This window comes from Nelumbo nucifera, chromosome 3 (genome assembly GCF_055504915.1).
Source record: "Nelumbo nucifera cultivar China Antique chromosome 3, China Antique-T2T, whole genome shotgun sequence".
NCBI classification, from domain to species: Eukaryota; Viridiplantae; Streptophyta; class Magnoliopsida; order Proteales; family Nelumbonaceae; genus Nelumbo; species Nelumbo nucifera.
Genome location: NC_142651.1, coordinates 32,148,727 through 32,166,869, shown reverse-complemented (window position 1 = coordinate 32,166,869; position 18,143 = coordinate 32,148,727). Strand labels below are relative to the sequence as shown.

Here is an 18,143-nt window from a genome sequence, read left to right as displayed (position 1 = left end):
GCACCTCTCCCCAAGTTCCAGTATGTGAGGTATAATTCCTTGGGGTATTCAACAAATGAACATATAAAAGAACATATTTGAATCACGTGTGATGATTAATTGGCCTATCCTAACCATTTTCAATACATTCAAATGAAGAGACACCAAATGAAGTATAAGAGGGAAAGCACATATAAACAAATCTGTCTCAAAAAGTGGCAAAGTGATATACTTGATATTTATATCAATGTTTTCAACTTGTGGTTAAATTGGATGGTTGGACTGAATGATTTGTCACCCAGACATGTTTCAATCCAAATCATTTTGTTGCAAAAAAGCTTTACTTGCTATTATACCCATTTAATATCATAGAAATTGCATATACAAAGATAAACTTTGGATTTTTCAAAGACTCTAACAGATATGTATCTGCCTTTCCACATTTAAGTGACACTAAGAACACCAAAGCTCATCTATTTGTAGAATTCCATGACTGAGAAGTTATAAGCACAAGAACCCATTCTGATGCCTGCAAATCCAGCTTCTTTTGCTAATACACTAAATTCTTCCATGGTCCTCTCCTTCCCCTCAGGATTCATGTTCATCATAAATAGATCAAATTGGTAGATGCTTTGAGCAGAAACACTTGTCTCAGGTGCTACTGGAATAATCAAATCCACAACAATTACTTTTCCCCGATCAAGCAATGCTTTGTGGCAGTTTTTCAACAACTTCACACAGTTCTCATCACTCAAACTGTGAAGTATCCACTACGGGTTCCATGAAATCCATGTTGAGTTAGATTCTCAAAAGATATCGATGAAATAACAAAATAATTAATTCTATATAGCAAAGCAAAGCCTTCTTTTCTAGACTCTCAAGAAATGGGCTTTTGGCAAACCAACCTCCTACTGTTATATATTTATTTTTGGTATTTCAATATTTGGGTAAGTCAGTACAGGTTAGTTGGCCGTATCAAGAGAGTCTGCAGTTTTGTGGGGTTCATCCTACATGTCTGTTTTGGGGGTGATGGCTGTGATGCCAACTAACTATCTCAATTATGGGGTATTTGAGAATACTGGCCTATAATTTTCCCAAGGTAGAGGAATTCTACTATCTTTCTTAAGCTGTTTTTTGTTGGTGAAATGTAAAAATATTAAGTAAGAAAAGGGGGTCACCACTCAATCTGTAAAAAAAAAAAGGTAATTAACAAAAGGGGGTCACCACTCAAATTTTATTTTGTAAGAAAAGCTCTTTCAATGATGATACAAAAGTTTATATATATATAAAACTTCTGTGCATCTTAAGAAATGGGTCATATACTTAAGCATGGCATATTTAAAGGGCACATCTACTTCAAATTGTGGGCTAAGAGTAAACAAGTACAGAAACAAAAGACAGTAAACCTAAATAACCATTGAAGGTCTATGCTAAAAGGTTTTTTTTTTTATTTAACCATTTGGTATCTGTGCCTCTCATATCAGGTAGAGTTTTCTTTTGGTGTGGACCATCTCTAGCTTGGAATTGGGGCTTAGCTTAGAGAGGGGAAAAGGTGGCAAGATTTTTCTAACCTCATTCTTTCCTATTTGTTTCCATTGTTTTAATGCTGCTTCATCCAGAAGCTCCAAATTTAACTCCACTCTCTTCCCCCTCTTTTGATGTTTTTGAATTTTTGTCTTCCTAATCTGAAAGCTTTTTTAGAATATTGTTCTTGAACAATGACCCTTGGTTGCTTCTCTTGCTCTCTACTTGTGTGTATTGAAATTGGTGGATAAGGGTATTCATGAGCTAAAAAGAATTTTAAGTAGGTTTTCATGGTTGTCATGGCGCCAAACTAACTCTCAAGATGTAGTTCAAATTAAATATCAGTTCTTAGATTGGAACCATCAGTCAAACTGATGGTTGGCCTGCCTAGCCTAATCTTCTTTAATATTTGGTCAACATATTCTCATTCTAGGGTTTTAATATTTGTTTTATAGTTCTACAAAGTATTGGAATATGCTCTAAGTCAATCAAGCAAAGGCCCAAGTTAAATCATAATTGGTCAAGTTAAGTCTAAGAGAATGTTAAAAAACCGAAGTGGAGCAATAATAATGATGGGAAAATTGATGCAGTCAATCTATAAGGGGGTGTTTGGTTGAGTGGCATTGTGTTGCCGTTGAATTTTGGATTGATCAATAGAAATTTGTGAAAAATATGTATTGCCACATCATATATGACATATGAGTGTCATTTCTACTAGAAAAATGTATGCTTGTAAGCAACATCACATTTGATGCTTTAGGTAGAAATGGCAATTTGTGTGTTCATCAACTCAAAACATTTTTTAAACGTTTCAAAAAAAAAAAAAAAACACTTTCTCACACAAATTTGATAGGCTCAGAAACACACCTTCATGAAAATGGCTTCTCCTTTGGGAATATATTCAAACATGTCTCCTCCAACATGCTTCACACCTGTATGAAAATTTCCAGTTTTTTCTCAAAGATATGATTCAAGGAAAAACAGTAGATTATAAATAAAATCAAACCGAATGGCTTCTATCCTTCATGTTGGTGTGCTAAATTCTTTCTTTTAGGCTAAGTTTGCTTTACTGAATAGTGGGGAAAAGTATAAATGAAAGTGAGGGACATTTAAGTATATGTTTGGCATCGATGCTGCAGATAGCTGCTGATGTGTGGGGTTGGAAGCACTATTTTCTGAGAAAAAAGTATCTTTTTTTTTTGTTTGGAAATATTGCTGCCAGGTAGGACGTTTCTTAGAGCAACAACAACGTTTTCTGTTTGGTACCAATGCACTAGGAAGCGTTTTCAGTGCTGGTACCTAATATCCAGTGCCACGTCATGTCACTATCATTGCCACCTCATGTCCCTGTTGGCAGCAACGAGTTGCAGCTCCAGGAAATGCCAAATTCGGCATTGCTCCAAACCACGCCTTCTCGATTTCCAAGGCGTGGCTTGGAGCACCATTTTTTTATGGAAAAACAGTTCTAAACAAACAGGCATTTCCTAGAGAACCGTTTTTCTAACGTGGCGCTGATGTGTCACCGCTTTTTGGAGCAACGACAGTGATGCCAAATAGACGCTAAGAACCCATAGCAAGGTTTCTCTATGTTTTTACAAATCTGTGTCTGTGGAATAGGCAGTGGAACTAAAATTGGATTTAATTTTCGATTTGCCCAGTTCAACTAATATAAATGATGAACCTAGTTCAAATCATTGTATAACTTCTATTTGCATTCCATCCTTTTGTAATTTGATATTTCTTTGAAGAGCAAAGCTCTCATTGAACCACTAAGGTTTTTAAAACCGGACTAGACAGGTAATTGTTATGGGTCTAGTTCCTAGGTTGAATTGTCTAACTATCTGATCCGAATGAACGGTCCGTTTTAACAAAAAATTTTAAAAAGGCCAAAACCGTTGTCCAGGTCAATGGTTCAACTGCCTGAATTAGCAGTTCGTTGATCAAATTAAGAATTTTTGACAAAAAACGGTTTTAGGGTGAAATGGATGACTGGTTTCTGGTTTTCCGATCTGAACGTCCGGTTCAGTAACATTGGAACCAAGTAGTAATGACTTCACCAATGACCAAGAGAACAAGGGGCTAAAACATGTTATATCAGCCGTTAATTTGTTTTATTTTTCAAAAAAAAAATCACATCAGCTAAATCATAAGTTTTGTTGGGGATTTTAAGATTTGGAAAATATTTTAGAAAAAAATTAGTTTCCTTCATTGTGGACCTGTTTACCGGCTTTATTCAGCAGAGAAAATGTAAAAATTTACCAGCTTACCGACTTTAGTTCATCGTCTTTATTCATAGGGGAGGTTGAATTTTGAATACAAACTTTAATTTACTTAGGCTCCGTTTGGTTTGTGGAAAGATTTGGGTGGGATGGGAAAAGATGGGATGGGAAAGTGTAAAAATTTACTCTTCCATTGTTTGGTTTTATATATGATAAAATAAAAGCACTGTGAAGAGTGGAAAGCAAAGACGATGAACAGCGCTCTATTTCACCAAGAGGAAGAGAATGGAAACTTGAGATGAAGCAAGAGATTTGATCATTCCTGACGTGATTTTGTCTATATTTTGGCTGTTTGGTTCTTGAAGGTGTTGTTGGAGAGATTGACAGAAATCTTGAGCCTGAGTTCGATAGACGTGTGGTAGAAAAGAGATGAGGGACAAGTTTTGATGTAGTGAAGAAGAAAAGGCCATTGGTGAAGCTATTTTGGGTGTTGAAGCCTGTCAGTTCCTGACTTTGCCAGCTTCACGGCATGCTTCACAAGATTTGGTTTTGTCGGCTATTGAGGGGGGTATGCAGTGGCAGCTTAGCCAGCTTGTTGAAGGTTTAGGTTGGACTTATGCCATTTTCTGGCAGGCATCGAGGTCCAAATCCGGCGAAATGACATTAACTTGGGGAGATGGGCACTGTAGAGAACCAAAGGGAGGGGAGGGGAAAGAGAAGGAGGAAGGGAAGGAAAGGGATCTTATGGAGATTTTGAATCACACAAAAGGGTTGGGGGAGAGCAGGAGTAGGAGATGAGGAAGCGGGTGCTTCAGAAACTTCATGTGTTCTTCAAAGGATCAGAGGATGATAACTATATTGTACGCTTGGATTCTGTCTCGGATGTGGAAATGTTCTATCTCACCAAGTCCTATTTCACTAACGGGGAAGGCACTGGTTCTTTTCCTCCTTTCGTCGTCGCTGGTTCTCTAACAGTGGTTTCTCAAACTTTTCCACCGGGGTCACATGGTTTTGGTGTGACCCCAAATCATGATTTTGGGATCTGACATCCCACATTTTTCTCTTCCCATCCCTCTATTTCCCTCAAAACAAATGAGAGAAAAATGATTATTTTTGGAATATTCCCTTTTTCTCATCCCCATCCCACAAACAAAACGGAGCCTTAAAGAATGCCATTATCCAATGTCTTTTTTTTTTTAATTAAACGAATGGGACATCATCCAATGTTTATCTCGGCTGGGATAAACCGCAGCATATTAACAACTTTTTAGCACAAAGTGGCCCCTCTCATATTTAAACCCGTTTTCTCACGCCAATATGAAGTTTTAACTATTACACCAGTAATGACCTGGAGCATATTCATCTATCTATATCTATACTATATATAAAAGTGTGAATGCAATATAAAACTTTTTTGGATTAAAATTACCCTCTATTTCTTTGTTAAAAAAATGCTATAAAAGTCATTTTATTATAGTTTTAATGACAACTTTAGTAGCTACTAAAATGGCCATATTTGTGTATTTAATCCATCTCTAATTATTGTAAGGGTTGAAAGTGTAATTTCAATTATTACTTTCCACATCATTTAATCCTCTCTCATTAAGTCTTATAATTAAGGTATTAAATCCCATTTTCTCTTATTAAATCCTATATTTTTAAGTTATTTTCACTAATAAATGTTACTAATTAGATATATGTCAATATTTTTAACAATATAAACTTTTATATTTTAAAACTGACTCAAAAACAAAATCATTCTTTATTCAAGTGGTGGCTAAGCAATTCAACCATCTAAATCAAATTGGTTAACATATGAAGTCATAGTTAGGTAATAAAATATTTAACATATAAATAAATATAGAAATTTACAAAAAAAATAAGTCACATTTATGACATTTTTATTAATCAAACTGAAAAATAAGTGTAATAAACAAAAATTATTTTTATTGATGATGAAAATAAAATTCATAATTTAGAACTAACCAAAAATGATATATAAAAATTAATAATACATAGTCCAACTTCTGGTTAAATGTGTTAACCTTTAATATCATAAATAAATGATAAAATTTAATAAAATATAAAAATACAAAAATGAAAAAAAAACATAAGTTTGCAAAAAAAAAACATTAAGGCACATGTATAATATCATGTATTTATCATATTAAACAAAAAGTAAGTGTGGCATATTATATTGATTTTTACACACAAAAATACAAAAAAAAATTGAACATGTCTATAATTCTATATTTACACTACTATTAAAATATGAATAATATTGTGAAACTTTATTTTGACTAATGTCAAGGTTTTAACAACCAATCGAGAAATGAAACCGCTTTGGCTTCTAATTTCCGGGTCAACGGTTCAACTATCCAATTTGAGCAAGTCAAACTGATAAGATGTAAAATATAATGTAACTTTTTATTTTGATCGTTAGATTAGGATTAGGTTAAAAGTCTACTATATATGTACATTATTTTGAGAGGGGAGTGTGAAGCTTTGAGAAAGAGGCGACTGATTAAAGCTGAGAAGTGAGAAAGAAGAAGAAGAAGAAGAGAAAAAACTACCATCGGCGGCTATCTCCATGTTCATCATCACCACCGTTACAATACCATTTGCCCTCTTCTTACAGCTCTTTCAACTTTCCAAATCTCTCTCAAATCACAGATCGTTTGCTTCATTAGTGAACCTTAGATTTTAATATAAGATCGGTGTTTAATCTCTCATCTCTTGCATTGATTTTTTTATTTATTTTCTTTGGAGTTGCATTTTTTTTTTTGCTATTACAACTTAAAAAGAATCACAGAAATGAGAAAACTCAAAATCAAAATGGAAAAACTAAAAACCCTAACTAATTTTGGCTATTGGGAATAATCAAACAAGTTTATGTGATATGTAAGTTTCTTCTTTCATTTTTTTATTTTTTTTATTTTAAAATAAATAAAAATTTTGGAAATAGTTTCAAAGCAACCCAAGAACGTTAATTGGGTCAAACATTTTAAGGGTTAAACCGTTCGTCTCAGTAGTTCTTTGATCATTTCAACAGTTTTTTTTTTTTGTGTAAAATAATAGTTTAGGGTCAAAATGGAATTGGTGACCTGACTGGTTCCCAATCCAAATGGTTTGATCATTCGGTCTGATATGATTTTTAAAAAGTGACTAAAATACTTATTTTTTAAATTTAGACCATATTTAATTGTAAGGTTTAAATTGTAAATTGAATTACTACTTTTCATCTCATTCAATTATCTCTATTTAAATTTTACATTTTTTTTTATAAATGAACAATAGAAAAAAGATACACTAAAAAGATAAAACATTACAAAAAAAGGGTTAGCCAAGTAGGTAGGTTTGTCAATGATACTTGAAACTTCACAAATTGATCCGATTATCACATATTTGGACGAGGTGTTTATGTAATCAAATTCGAATTTTTTCAATTTGCATATGATTAATATTTATCATATTAAATAAAAAGTAAGTGTGATATATTAGAATTATTTTTATACAGAAAAATAAAAAAATGTAGAATAAATTGAACCTATAATTATATATTTACAATACTAATAAAAACATGAGTAAAATTGTGAAATTTTCTTTTGACTAAAATACCAATTTCTAAATTTAGTCCCTATTTAATTGTAAATCAAACTACTACTTTTCACCTCATTCAATTATCTTTATTTAAATCTTACGATTTTTTGATAAATGAACAAAAGAAAAAAGATACACTAAAAAGAAAAAACACTACAAAAAGAAGAGTTTAGCAAAGCATGTAGGCCTGTCAAAGATACTTGAAACTTCACAACTCGATCCAATTATGACATATTTGGATTAGGTATTCATGTAATTAGATTTGGATTTTGTAGTTTGCATTTGATTAATAATTAAAATAAAAAAATAAAAATAAAAAATAAAAAATACTTAAAATTTATAAAAAAAATTTGAATATATTATTACTATCATTATCATCATCTAGAATTGCCATGTGCAAAGCACATGCATTCTTACTAATACTATATATAAAAGTGCAGATGCAGAGTGGAAGTTTTTTAGACTAAAATTACCTTATATCTCTTTGTTTGATAAAGGGTATGAAAGATATTTGATTACAGTTTTAGTTCCACCTTTGGATGGCTACTAAAATGCCCATATTTGTCTATTTATTATATCTCTAATTGTAAGGATTGAAAATGTAACTTCAATTATTACTTTCCACCTCATTTAGTCCACTTTCATTAAGTCTTATACTTAAAGGTATTAACTCCAATTTTCTCTTATTAAATCATATATTTAAGTTATTTTTCACCAATAAATGGTATTAATTAGATATATGTCAATATGTTTAACAGTATAAGCTCATATATTTTAAAACTGGCTAAAAAACAAAAACATTCTTTATCCAAGTGATTACTAAGCAATTTAAACATTCGAATCAAATTGATAAACCTATGAAGTCATAGTTAGGTAATAAGATTTTTAAAATAGAAATAAATATAGAAAATTACAAAAATGTAGAAAAAATTAGACACATCTATTATACTTTTATAAATCAAATTAAAAAAATAAGTATAATAAAAAGAATTATTTTTATTGATAATGAAAATGAAATACATACTTTAGAACTAACAAAAAAGGAAATTATTTTACTATTTGGCAAAGATCAATAGTTCAACTTTTAGGTTAAATGTATTAGCATTTAATGTCATAAGTAAATAAGAAAAATTAATAAAATATAAAAATACAAAAATGAAAAAACATAAATATTGCAAAAAACATTCAGGCACATGTGTAATATTAATTAATTATCATATTAAAGAAAAAGTAAGTGTGACATATTGGAATTATTTTTACACAGAAATATAAGAAAATATAAAAAAACTTGAACACATCTATAATTCTATATTTACAATGCTATTAAAAATATAAATAAGATTGTGGAACTTTCTTTTGACTAAAGTACTTATTTTTTAATTTAGTGTCTATTTAATTATGAGGTTTAAATTGTAATTGAACTACTACTTTTCACTTCATTTAATTCCCTCTATTTAAATCTTACATTTTATGATAAATGAACAGAAAATACCAAAAAGATAAAATATTATAAAAAGAAGAATCTAACCAAGTAGGTAGACCTGTCAATGATACTTGAAACTTGACAATTGGATCCGGTTATCACATATTTAAATGAGATGTTTATGTAATCAAATTTGGATTTTGCAATATGCATCCAATTAGTAATAAAAAGCAAAAAGCATATAAAAACAAAAAATAAAAATATGTATTTATAAATTTTTTTGGATACATTGTTACTATCATTATAATCATTTAGAATTACCACATGCAAAGGGTATAAAACTACCCTCCACTTCTTTGTTTGAGAAAGGGTATAAAAGTCATTTTATTACAGTTTTAATGCCAGCTTTGATGGCTACTAAAATGCTCATAATTGTGTATTTAGTCCATCTCTAATGCTAAGTTTGAAAATGTAACTTCAATTATTACTTCCCATCCCATTTAATCCCCTCTCATTACATCTTATACTTAAATTATTAACTCTCATTTTCTCTTATTAAATTAGATATGAACAATATAAACCCATATATTTTAAAATTGTCTAAGAAAACAATTTTTAATCCAAGTGATGGCTAAGCAATTCAACCATACGAATCAAACTAATCAATCTACAAAGTCATAGTTAGGTAAAAAAATTTTTAAAATAGAAACTTATGAAAAATATAGAAAAAATTAGACACATTTATTATACTTTATTAACCAAATTAAAAAAAGAAGTGTAATAAACAAGAATTATTTTTATTGGTAATGAAAATGAAATACATAAATTATAACTGCCCAAAAATGAAATTATTTTACTGTTTGACAAAGATCAATAGTTAAAATTTTGGGTCAAACATGTTAACCTTTAATGTCATAAATAAATAATAAAAGTTAATAAAATATAAAAATACAAAGATAATATATATATATATATAAATTTTACAAAAAAACATTTAGGCATATGTATAATATCATATATTTATCATATTAAACAAAAAGTAAATATGACATATTATAATTATTTTTACACACAAAAATATAAAGAAGTTATAGAAAAAAATAAACACATCTATAATTCTATATTTAAACCATTATTAAAAATATGAATAGGATTGTGGAACTTTCTTTTGACTAAACAAGAAAAAAATTAGATATATTTATGATATTTTTATTAATCAAATTAAAAAAATAAGTGTAATAAACAAGAATTATTTTTATTGGTAATGAAAATAAAATACATAAATTAGAACTAGCTAAAAATGAAATTATTTTACTATTTAGAAAAATCAATAGTTCAAATTTTGGGTCAAACTTGTTAACCTTTATATATAGAATTACACTTATTTTTTTTAAAAGTGTAATAAAAGTTAATAAAATATAAAAATACAAAAATAATATATATATATATATATATATATATAAATTTTGCAAAAAAAAAATATTTAGGCACATGTATAATATCATATTAAACAAAAAGTAAGTGTGACATATTAGAATTATTTTTACACACAAAAATACAAAAAAGTTATAGAAAAAATTAAACACATTTATAATTCTATATTTACATCATTATTAAAAATATGTATAAGATTGTGAAACTTTATTTTGACTAAAATACTCATTTTTGAATTTTTCCCTATTTAATTATGAGGTTTAAATTATAAATTGAACTACTACTTTTCACCCCTTTCAATTCTCTCAATTTAAATCTTACATTTTGTTGATAAATGAACAAAAAAAGATACACAAAAAATATTAAATATTACAGAAAAAATTATAGCCAATTAAGCAAGTATTCCTAGTAATGATACTTGAAACTTAACAACTCAATCCAATTATCACGTATTTGGATGATGTGCTTATATAATTAGATTTGGATTTTCAATCCGCATCCGATTAATAATGAAAAATATAAGGTTTATAAAAAAATAAATATATTATTACTATCATTATCATCATCTACAATTATCACGTGTACACTGATTAGTAAATATAAGTGGTTGATAAACAAAATTGAAAGAGATCATATGATACTTATAATAAAAAATACTTATGACCTTTTTTGTTCTTCAGGGTATAAATTGGCCTTTTCGCAAACTTCAAGAGTTGCTAAAGCCCAAAAAGGTCTTAATAATAATCGGGACAAAATATAGTAACCAGAACCGACATGATTAGTTTGAGTTCATGAAAAAAAAAATCTTGATAAAGAAAAAATAAAAATCATACCAGGATAGGAGGGGGCATTTTTTATGACATGGGGCAGATCAAAGTTGACGCCATTGACGGAAGGATATTTGGATATAATCATACTAAGAATAGCTCCAGATCCACCACCCACATCCACTAACTCATTCAGACCCTCAAACCCCTTGTATGTATCCAGAACCTTCTTCATAAATAAGGTGTTGTAATCGGACATGGAGCTTCTAAAAACTTGGCTCAGTTTCGGGTTCTTCCCTACATACTCGATTGCACTCACTCCATGGGCTTTGTTAAAAGGAATACTTCCTTCAAGCACTGCCTCTTTCAACTGGTACCCGCAATGCAATTTAATATTAATTAAAGAAAATTTAAAAATGGGCAAAAATAAATAATATTAGAGTATTTAGTTACAAAAATCTTGTTATACCTCTCGTTCTTTCTTTTTACAATGAAAAATCACTTCATGGTATAAAAATTGAGGTAATCAGCAGAAAGAAAAATAATCATGCCTCATTTAGCTCATTTTCATTCTTTAAAGAAACTTTATGCAGTGGTCATAAATCACCAGCCTAGGTCTACAAAAACCACCACCATAAATGTTTGTTGACAACCATCTACGGGTAAACATCTATTTTCTTTATATATATATATATAAAGAAAATGATGAGCTTTGAAAAGAACTCATTTTTTAGAAAATAAGTGTTTGACTCGTAATAATATATTTTCATTCTAGTCATTTTTATCCTTCCTTTTTCATTTTAGAATTTGAACTCATGTAAAACCAAACATGACCTAACTACTAAGTAGCTCCTTCAGATTTTGATACTTTTGTTAATTACCAGCTCTCGATCAAGGCCTTGTCCTGGATCAAATGCAGCAAGGGAGCCAAGGAAACCCCGTCTGGTTCTGTACGATGTTATGGGCACACCATCCGGCAGCGCACTGCGGAGCAGTCATAGGCAGCAGCATGCACGGCAGGCCGCACAACAGCAGGCACCGCCAGGCAGCAGTGCGCACCGCACGGCGGCACGCACCGCGCACCCACCCGGTACCACATGACAGTGGCACCATGGCGCGCAGCACGCACCGCCAGGCAGCAGCGCGCACTGCACGCACTGCACGGCAGCACGCACCGCGCACACGCCCGGCACCACACGGCAGCGGCACCATGAGCCGCGCACACGCACTGCGCGGCAGCAGCACTGCGTGCACGCACCGCCCGGCAGCAGCACTGCGCGGCAGCGGCACCATGAGCCGCACGCACACACCCAGCAGCAACAGCAGAGCGGGGCCCACACGACAGCTCATAGGGGTGGGCCCACCCTTATTTGGACACGTCAAGCCAACTCGCCGCCAGCTTACCTTATCCTTATCTTATCCCTATCCCTTATCTTATCCTATCCCTTATCATTGTCTTATTTTATCTTCGTAAGTAGGAGTTGTGTTACCATTAGGAGTAGGTAATTAGGAGTTTTAGTTTAAGTTGGATTACCCTAGCCTAGCCGAATCCAACAAGTAATTCTCTTCTGTAATCTCCTATTTAAGGAGCTACGAATTGAAATAAAGCATTCAGTTTTTCGGCCAAGAAAAGAGTGAGGAGAGTTCGGGTGGTCTCTTGGACAAATCACCCATTCAGTTTGTTACGGTCCCGCGCGTAGGATCCCGTCACGAGTCGGTCCACGGTGCGAAGCCCTGCTTCCCCTTGCGCCTTCCCTTGCGTGCAGACCCTATTGCGGAAACTGAATGGGTGATTTGTCCAAGAGACCACCCGAACTCTCCTCACTCTTTTCTTGACTGAAAAACTGAATGCTTTATTTCAATTCGTAGCTCCTTAAATAGGAGATTACAGAAGAGAATTCCTTGTTGGATTTGGCTAGGGTAGGGTAATCCAACTTAAACTAAAACTCCTAATTACCTACTCTTAATGATAACACAACTCCTACTTACGAAGATAAAATAAGACAAGGATAAGGGATAGGGATAAGATAAGGATAAGGTAAGCTGGCGGCGAGTTGGCTTGACGTGTCCAGATAAGGGTGGGCCCACCCCTATGAGCTATCGTGTGGGCCCCGCTCTGCTGCTGCTGTCAGGTGCGTGCGCGCGGCTCATGGTGCCGCTGCCGTGCGGTGCCGGGCATGTGCGCGGTGCGTGCTGCCGTGCAGTGCGTGCGGTGCGCGCTGCTGCCTGGCGGTGCGTGCTGCGCGCCATGGTGCCGCTGCCGTGCGGTGCCGGGTGGGTGCGCGGTGCGTACGGTGTGCGCTGCTGCCTGGCGGTGCGCGTTGCACGCTATCGGTGCGTGCTGCTGTGCGGCTTGTCGTGCGTGCTGCTGCCGGATGGTGTGCCCATAACATTAGTGTCTACAGGCAGGGGCCAGACCATAGAGCCTCTACACTCGGCCGTCGCCATGTGTTTGATGAAGAGAGCAAGTGAGCACAGAGTGGCTGGCGAGAAGACGCAATATTCGGTCAAGCAAAACCGGGGCCTCTGGGTTCTGGGTAGAGAGGTGAGCTGCGATCTCTAGAGGGGAGAGGTGCGCGCCGGGACCTTCTCTGGCTATTATCTCCAGAACGTTGAGCTCCATGGCTGCTTTCAAGACCATGGGGAGAACTGAAGCGCTCGCCAACTGCATGGCAAACAGACAATGATTCTCATCTTCTTCGGAGGTTGGGAGTTGGGTTGTGATCGAATTCATATTGGGTTTCTGTGTCGATCGAAGTACTGTCGAGAAAGAGAAAAATCTGGGAAAAGCCTGGGGTTGGGTGGTTGAGGATATACTCAGAAATGAATAAATGTCTGTTGTTGTTGCAACTGCAGATTGCATAGGCCATATGGTTAGCAAAATCAAACGAGTACTCAGATCCAACACGGCTGTCCACCGGCGGCTTAAAGTTTCAAGGAATGCAGCTTTCAAAGGTTTCAACCTGTGGACAAATTGGCGCTTCCACCAATAACCACCTCACCAGTCAACGTTACTGCCAAGAACACGACGTTGGAAGTCTAGGCATCTCCCAAAAAAAGGTTTATATATTTTTATTTATACTAAATTTCCGAAAAAAAAAGCTTTATATATTAGGACTCTCGATCTCCTGCCCACGCCTACCTACAAGACACCACCTCCCGTGAATTGGGAGCATCTCCCCCTACATATACTATGCAGAGGATGAGATGCTCTCCATGTGCTGCGATAAACGTGGGCAGGAGATCCGGGTTCATATATTAGTACCTTCAAACTTTAAAGTGCAACAGTTCGGGTACTGAATTATCACATTTTAAAATTCGAGGACCAAAGTGGCACTAGGCTAAAGGTACAAGGTACTAATTGGGAATTATGAATGAGGGTATGGAACTTTTCTCAACAAAAATGTCCACAATTGTTATTTTATCTATATCTAACTATGATGGTTGAAAATGTAATTTCAATTAATGCTGTTTACCTCATTTAATCCCCTCTCATTAACTCTTATGTTTAAGTTATTAACTCTCATTATCTCTTATTAAATTCTATATTTAAGATGTTTTTTCACTAATAAATGCTACTAATTAGATCTATGTTCGAAACTTTTAACAATATAAACCCATATATTTTAAAACTTACTTAAAAAAACAAAACAATTCTTTACCTAAGTGATGACTAAGCAATTCAACCATTAAAGTCAAATTAGTCAACCCATGAAGTCATTGTTAGATAATAAATTTTTTAAATAGAAACGAATATAAAAAATTACAAAAATGTAAAAAAAAAGATACATTTACGATATTTTTATTAATCAAATTAAAAAATAAGTGTAATAAACAAGAATTATTTTTGTTGATAATGAAAATGAAATTCATAATCTAAAACTAACCAAAAATGAACTTATTTTCATGTTTAGCGGAGATCATAGTTCAACTTTTGGGTCAAATCTATCAACCTTTAATGTCATAATTAAATAATAAAAAATAATAAAACATAAAAAACACAAAAATAAAAAACTACATAAATTTTATAAAAAAATTAGGCACATGTATAATATCATATATTTATCATATTAAACAAAAATTAAGTGTATATAATAGTATTATTTTTACACACATAGAAATAGAAAAAATTGAACATATCTATAATTCCATATTTACACTACTATTAAAAATATGAATAAGATTGTTGAACTTTCTTTTGACTAAAATACCCATCTTTTGAATTTAATCCCTATTTAATTGTGAGGTTAAAATGTAGTTTTAACTACAATTTTCACCTCATTTAATTCCCTCTCTTTAAATCTTACATTTTTTTTTTGATAAATGAATAAAAAAAACTAAGATAAAACATTACAAAAAGAAAAATCTAACCAAGTAGGTAGGTTGTCAATGATACCCAAAACTTTGCAACTCAATATGAGGTGCTTACATAATCAAATTCGGAATTTGCAATCTGCATCTGATTAATAGTGAAAAACAAAAAATATATGAATTTTATAAAAAATTTTGGATACATTATTATTATTATTATTATTATCTAGAATTCCCATGTGAAAAGCATGTGCATACTTTCTAGTATGTGTGTGTGTGTCAAATAATATTGGAGAAGAGAAAGGAAGTGCAATGGGAAGCCAATAATTAATTCGGCCTTCAATAAATTATTCTAGGGCTACATCGTTGAGCCCAAATGCATAATAGTATAAGTATATTCAATGAGCACTTAATAAATATTTTGACATCTAAATCAAAAGTTCTTAATCTTTTTCATGGGAAGGCTGGGGCACTTTAATGGAATTGGGATCTGCTCCTTACAGCCACACCCCACTCTATATTGGGAACATCCCCCCATGAATGATAAATAAAAATATGGAAGATGTTCTTGATGTACGACCAAGATAGGCTGTGAAGTCAATGTGAGGCACACTCCGTCAGAGCAAATATGGACTCACTTTATTGGTGTCAAAATAAATAAATGCTTACTCAGTGTATTCATCATGTGTGTCTATCTGATGATCTGAACTGTCCATATTGCTTCTTTATTCTGAGCAGGTGGGAAAGCAGGAAGCCTAAGCAATAGGAAGGGTGAATTAGTTGAGTTTACATCTGTGCCCCCACAAATTCCTCACATGCACATCTCAGCGTGTATTGGGAATATCTCCTAATGACAAGTGAGGCACACCTTGTTGGGTGCAGATGCGATCTCGAATCCGTTGGGACTAGGAACTCGACTATTATGAAGCCAAGGAAGAACAAATAAGTGTTACAATCTGACACAAGATTAGCCTTACCTACGCTGGGCAAGCTTACGTTGAGTGGCAATACTATAAATATGCCAGTATGATTTTTCGCAAAAGTGATGTTTCTTACTAGTAGACCTCTAAAAGCTTAACGTACTCTTTGAGGAGGTGCCTAACCTTGGCACTCCTAGACCAATATCTCTTGTAGGGTGGCCCTAGTTAATAGCTAGCATGACTATTAGGGTTCCTCATGGGCACAATGCTTATGGGGACAATGCATGGACCGACACTATGCCACGCACATGAAGGGGAGGCTTTCTATGTGGGCCTGACCCAAGTATGTCCCTACACCTCAGCAGCCCCATGTCTAAGCTAATCAAACTACCCCATTGCCCACAACGCATGGGTGTGCTCAGGCCCAAGTGGTTTCCTTACACATCATCAACACAACACGCACCTCTCATCATGGCAATCCCCCTTTGGCACGTAAGAGGTGTCTCTCGTGGACCGATAAGAACCAGCACAGAGCCCCGACCATGAGACACAAGATCATGATCCAGTGCCACTGACCTTGGTGGAGCCATTATTTAGTCGACACATGTCCCTTAAGCACACCTCAGGCTTGTCCTGCCACACAAATTTCTTCCGTTGCAAATCTACCCCTGTGACAGTTGGTATCAAAGTCGATCATCCAACTACTATTGTAGTTGGCATTAGAGCAACAAGTTGCCAAATTGGAGTGATCATCTCGACAAGCAGCCACATTGTGGGATGCGGTCCCTCAACACGCCCACTTAAAAGGGTTGAGCAAGCAACAAGCATTAGGCCTAGGCCATATCTTGGAAGGCATATTGTGGTGGTTTGAGTGGGGGAGTACCATGCTTCCTCATGGACATCGGTTGCTGTTTATTTTGGTGAGGTGTGGGTGGTGCGCCTACATCTTGGTTTCATAACGGATGAACCATTGTTCCGTAACTTGTCAAAGGCACTACTAAGGCAGAGACAACAGTCCGAAATTGGTTGGTGCCGACTGTTGGGCAAGGAATATCACTAAAGTGGTGGCATTAGCACAACAAGGGCCCTTGGTTGAAACCACGATATTGAAATGATAGGAATGTGGGTAAACTTGCTGTTGGAGCATGGTGGCACTACACTGGCAATGCATCGGAGGACATGCTTAACACACAACACGCGGAGCATTCGTAGCAACAACACATCACAAAGGCGAGTTCATGTTCGACAACATCATAGGTAAAAGTTGCCACCACTCGTGCATATTATGGTCGGATCCTTGAGGCAAAACACATTGGGGTCCCCTTGGAGCAAAGAGGTAGCCCAAACTGGCGAGGTGAAGTGTAGTTTCGAGGGCCAACAACGCATAAGCCATGGCTAGGTTTGAGTAACCTGAACACAACGAGGTGAAGTCCATAGGCCAGCATGGTGAAAGGGTTCTCGGGACACTATGCCAACAACAGGTGAACACCTATCACATTGTTTTCGGTAGAACCACCAAAAATCTACCAAGAAGATGGCCGAACCTTGAGGTAAAGAGAACACAGGACGAACCTCCACGAAGCATTTCACATACATCACTTCAAGGGCCATACACACACACACGCATTGACGGCATAGACATTGCGCGGTTTGAGTAACCCCAACACAATGAGTGAAGTCTAGGTAGGCTAACATGGTGAAATAGTTCCGTCCCCTTACATGGACACCAAGACCCGGGTTAACCAGGTGGCCCTAAAGTAGAGCACACATGGATGGTGCGAGACACACACACCCATTCACAAAGGAGCCATTGTCAAGGATGACAAAAGATTGAGAGGGGGAGCCTACCACAGTCTGATACAGGCTTAACTTTGTCTACGCTTGGCAGGCTTACATTGAGTGGCAATACGGTAAATATGCCAATATAATTTTTTGGAAAAGTGATGTTTCTTACTAGTAGACCTCT

At 34.7% G+C, this 18,143-nt stretch overlaps 1 protein-coding gene across 1 annotated transcript; it reads right to left on the bottom strand.

Moving 5' to 3' along the window:
• Positions 1 to 189: 189 nt before the first annotated feature.
• LOC104591505 (caffeic acid 3-O-methyltransferase-like) lies at positions 190 to 11,321 on the bottom strand. Its single transcript, XM_088901178.1, has 3 exons — positions 11,013 to 11,321; positions 2,371 to 2,435; positions 190 to 749 (listed from the first exon to the last, which is right to left on the bottom strand). Exons 1-3 carry the CDS (start codon positions 11,203 to 11,205, stop codon positions 453 to 455), a joined length of 555 nt encoding a protein of 184 aa, XP_088757304.1. The 5' UTR covers positions 11,206 to 11,321; the 3' UTR covers positions 190 to 452.
• Positions 11,322 to 18,143: the final 6,822 nt, after the last annotated feature.

Bases quoted from the DNA above. Each gene is read 5' to 3' on its own strand.
- LOC104591505 (XM_088901178.1), bottom strand. From the start codon at position 11,205: ATGTCCGATTACAACACCTTATTTATGAAGAAGGTTCTGGATACATAC. The intron at 2,436-11,012 runs GTATGATTTTTA...ATTTTCATACAG, and splicing joins AAATGCCCCCTCCTATCCTG to GTGTGAAGCATGTTGGAGGA. The intron at 750-2,370 runs GTGTGTTTCTGA...TGGAACCCGTAG, and splicing joins GAGAAGCCATTTTCATGAAG to TGGATACTTCACAGTTTGAG.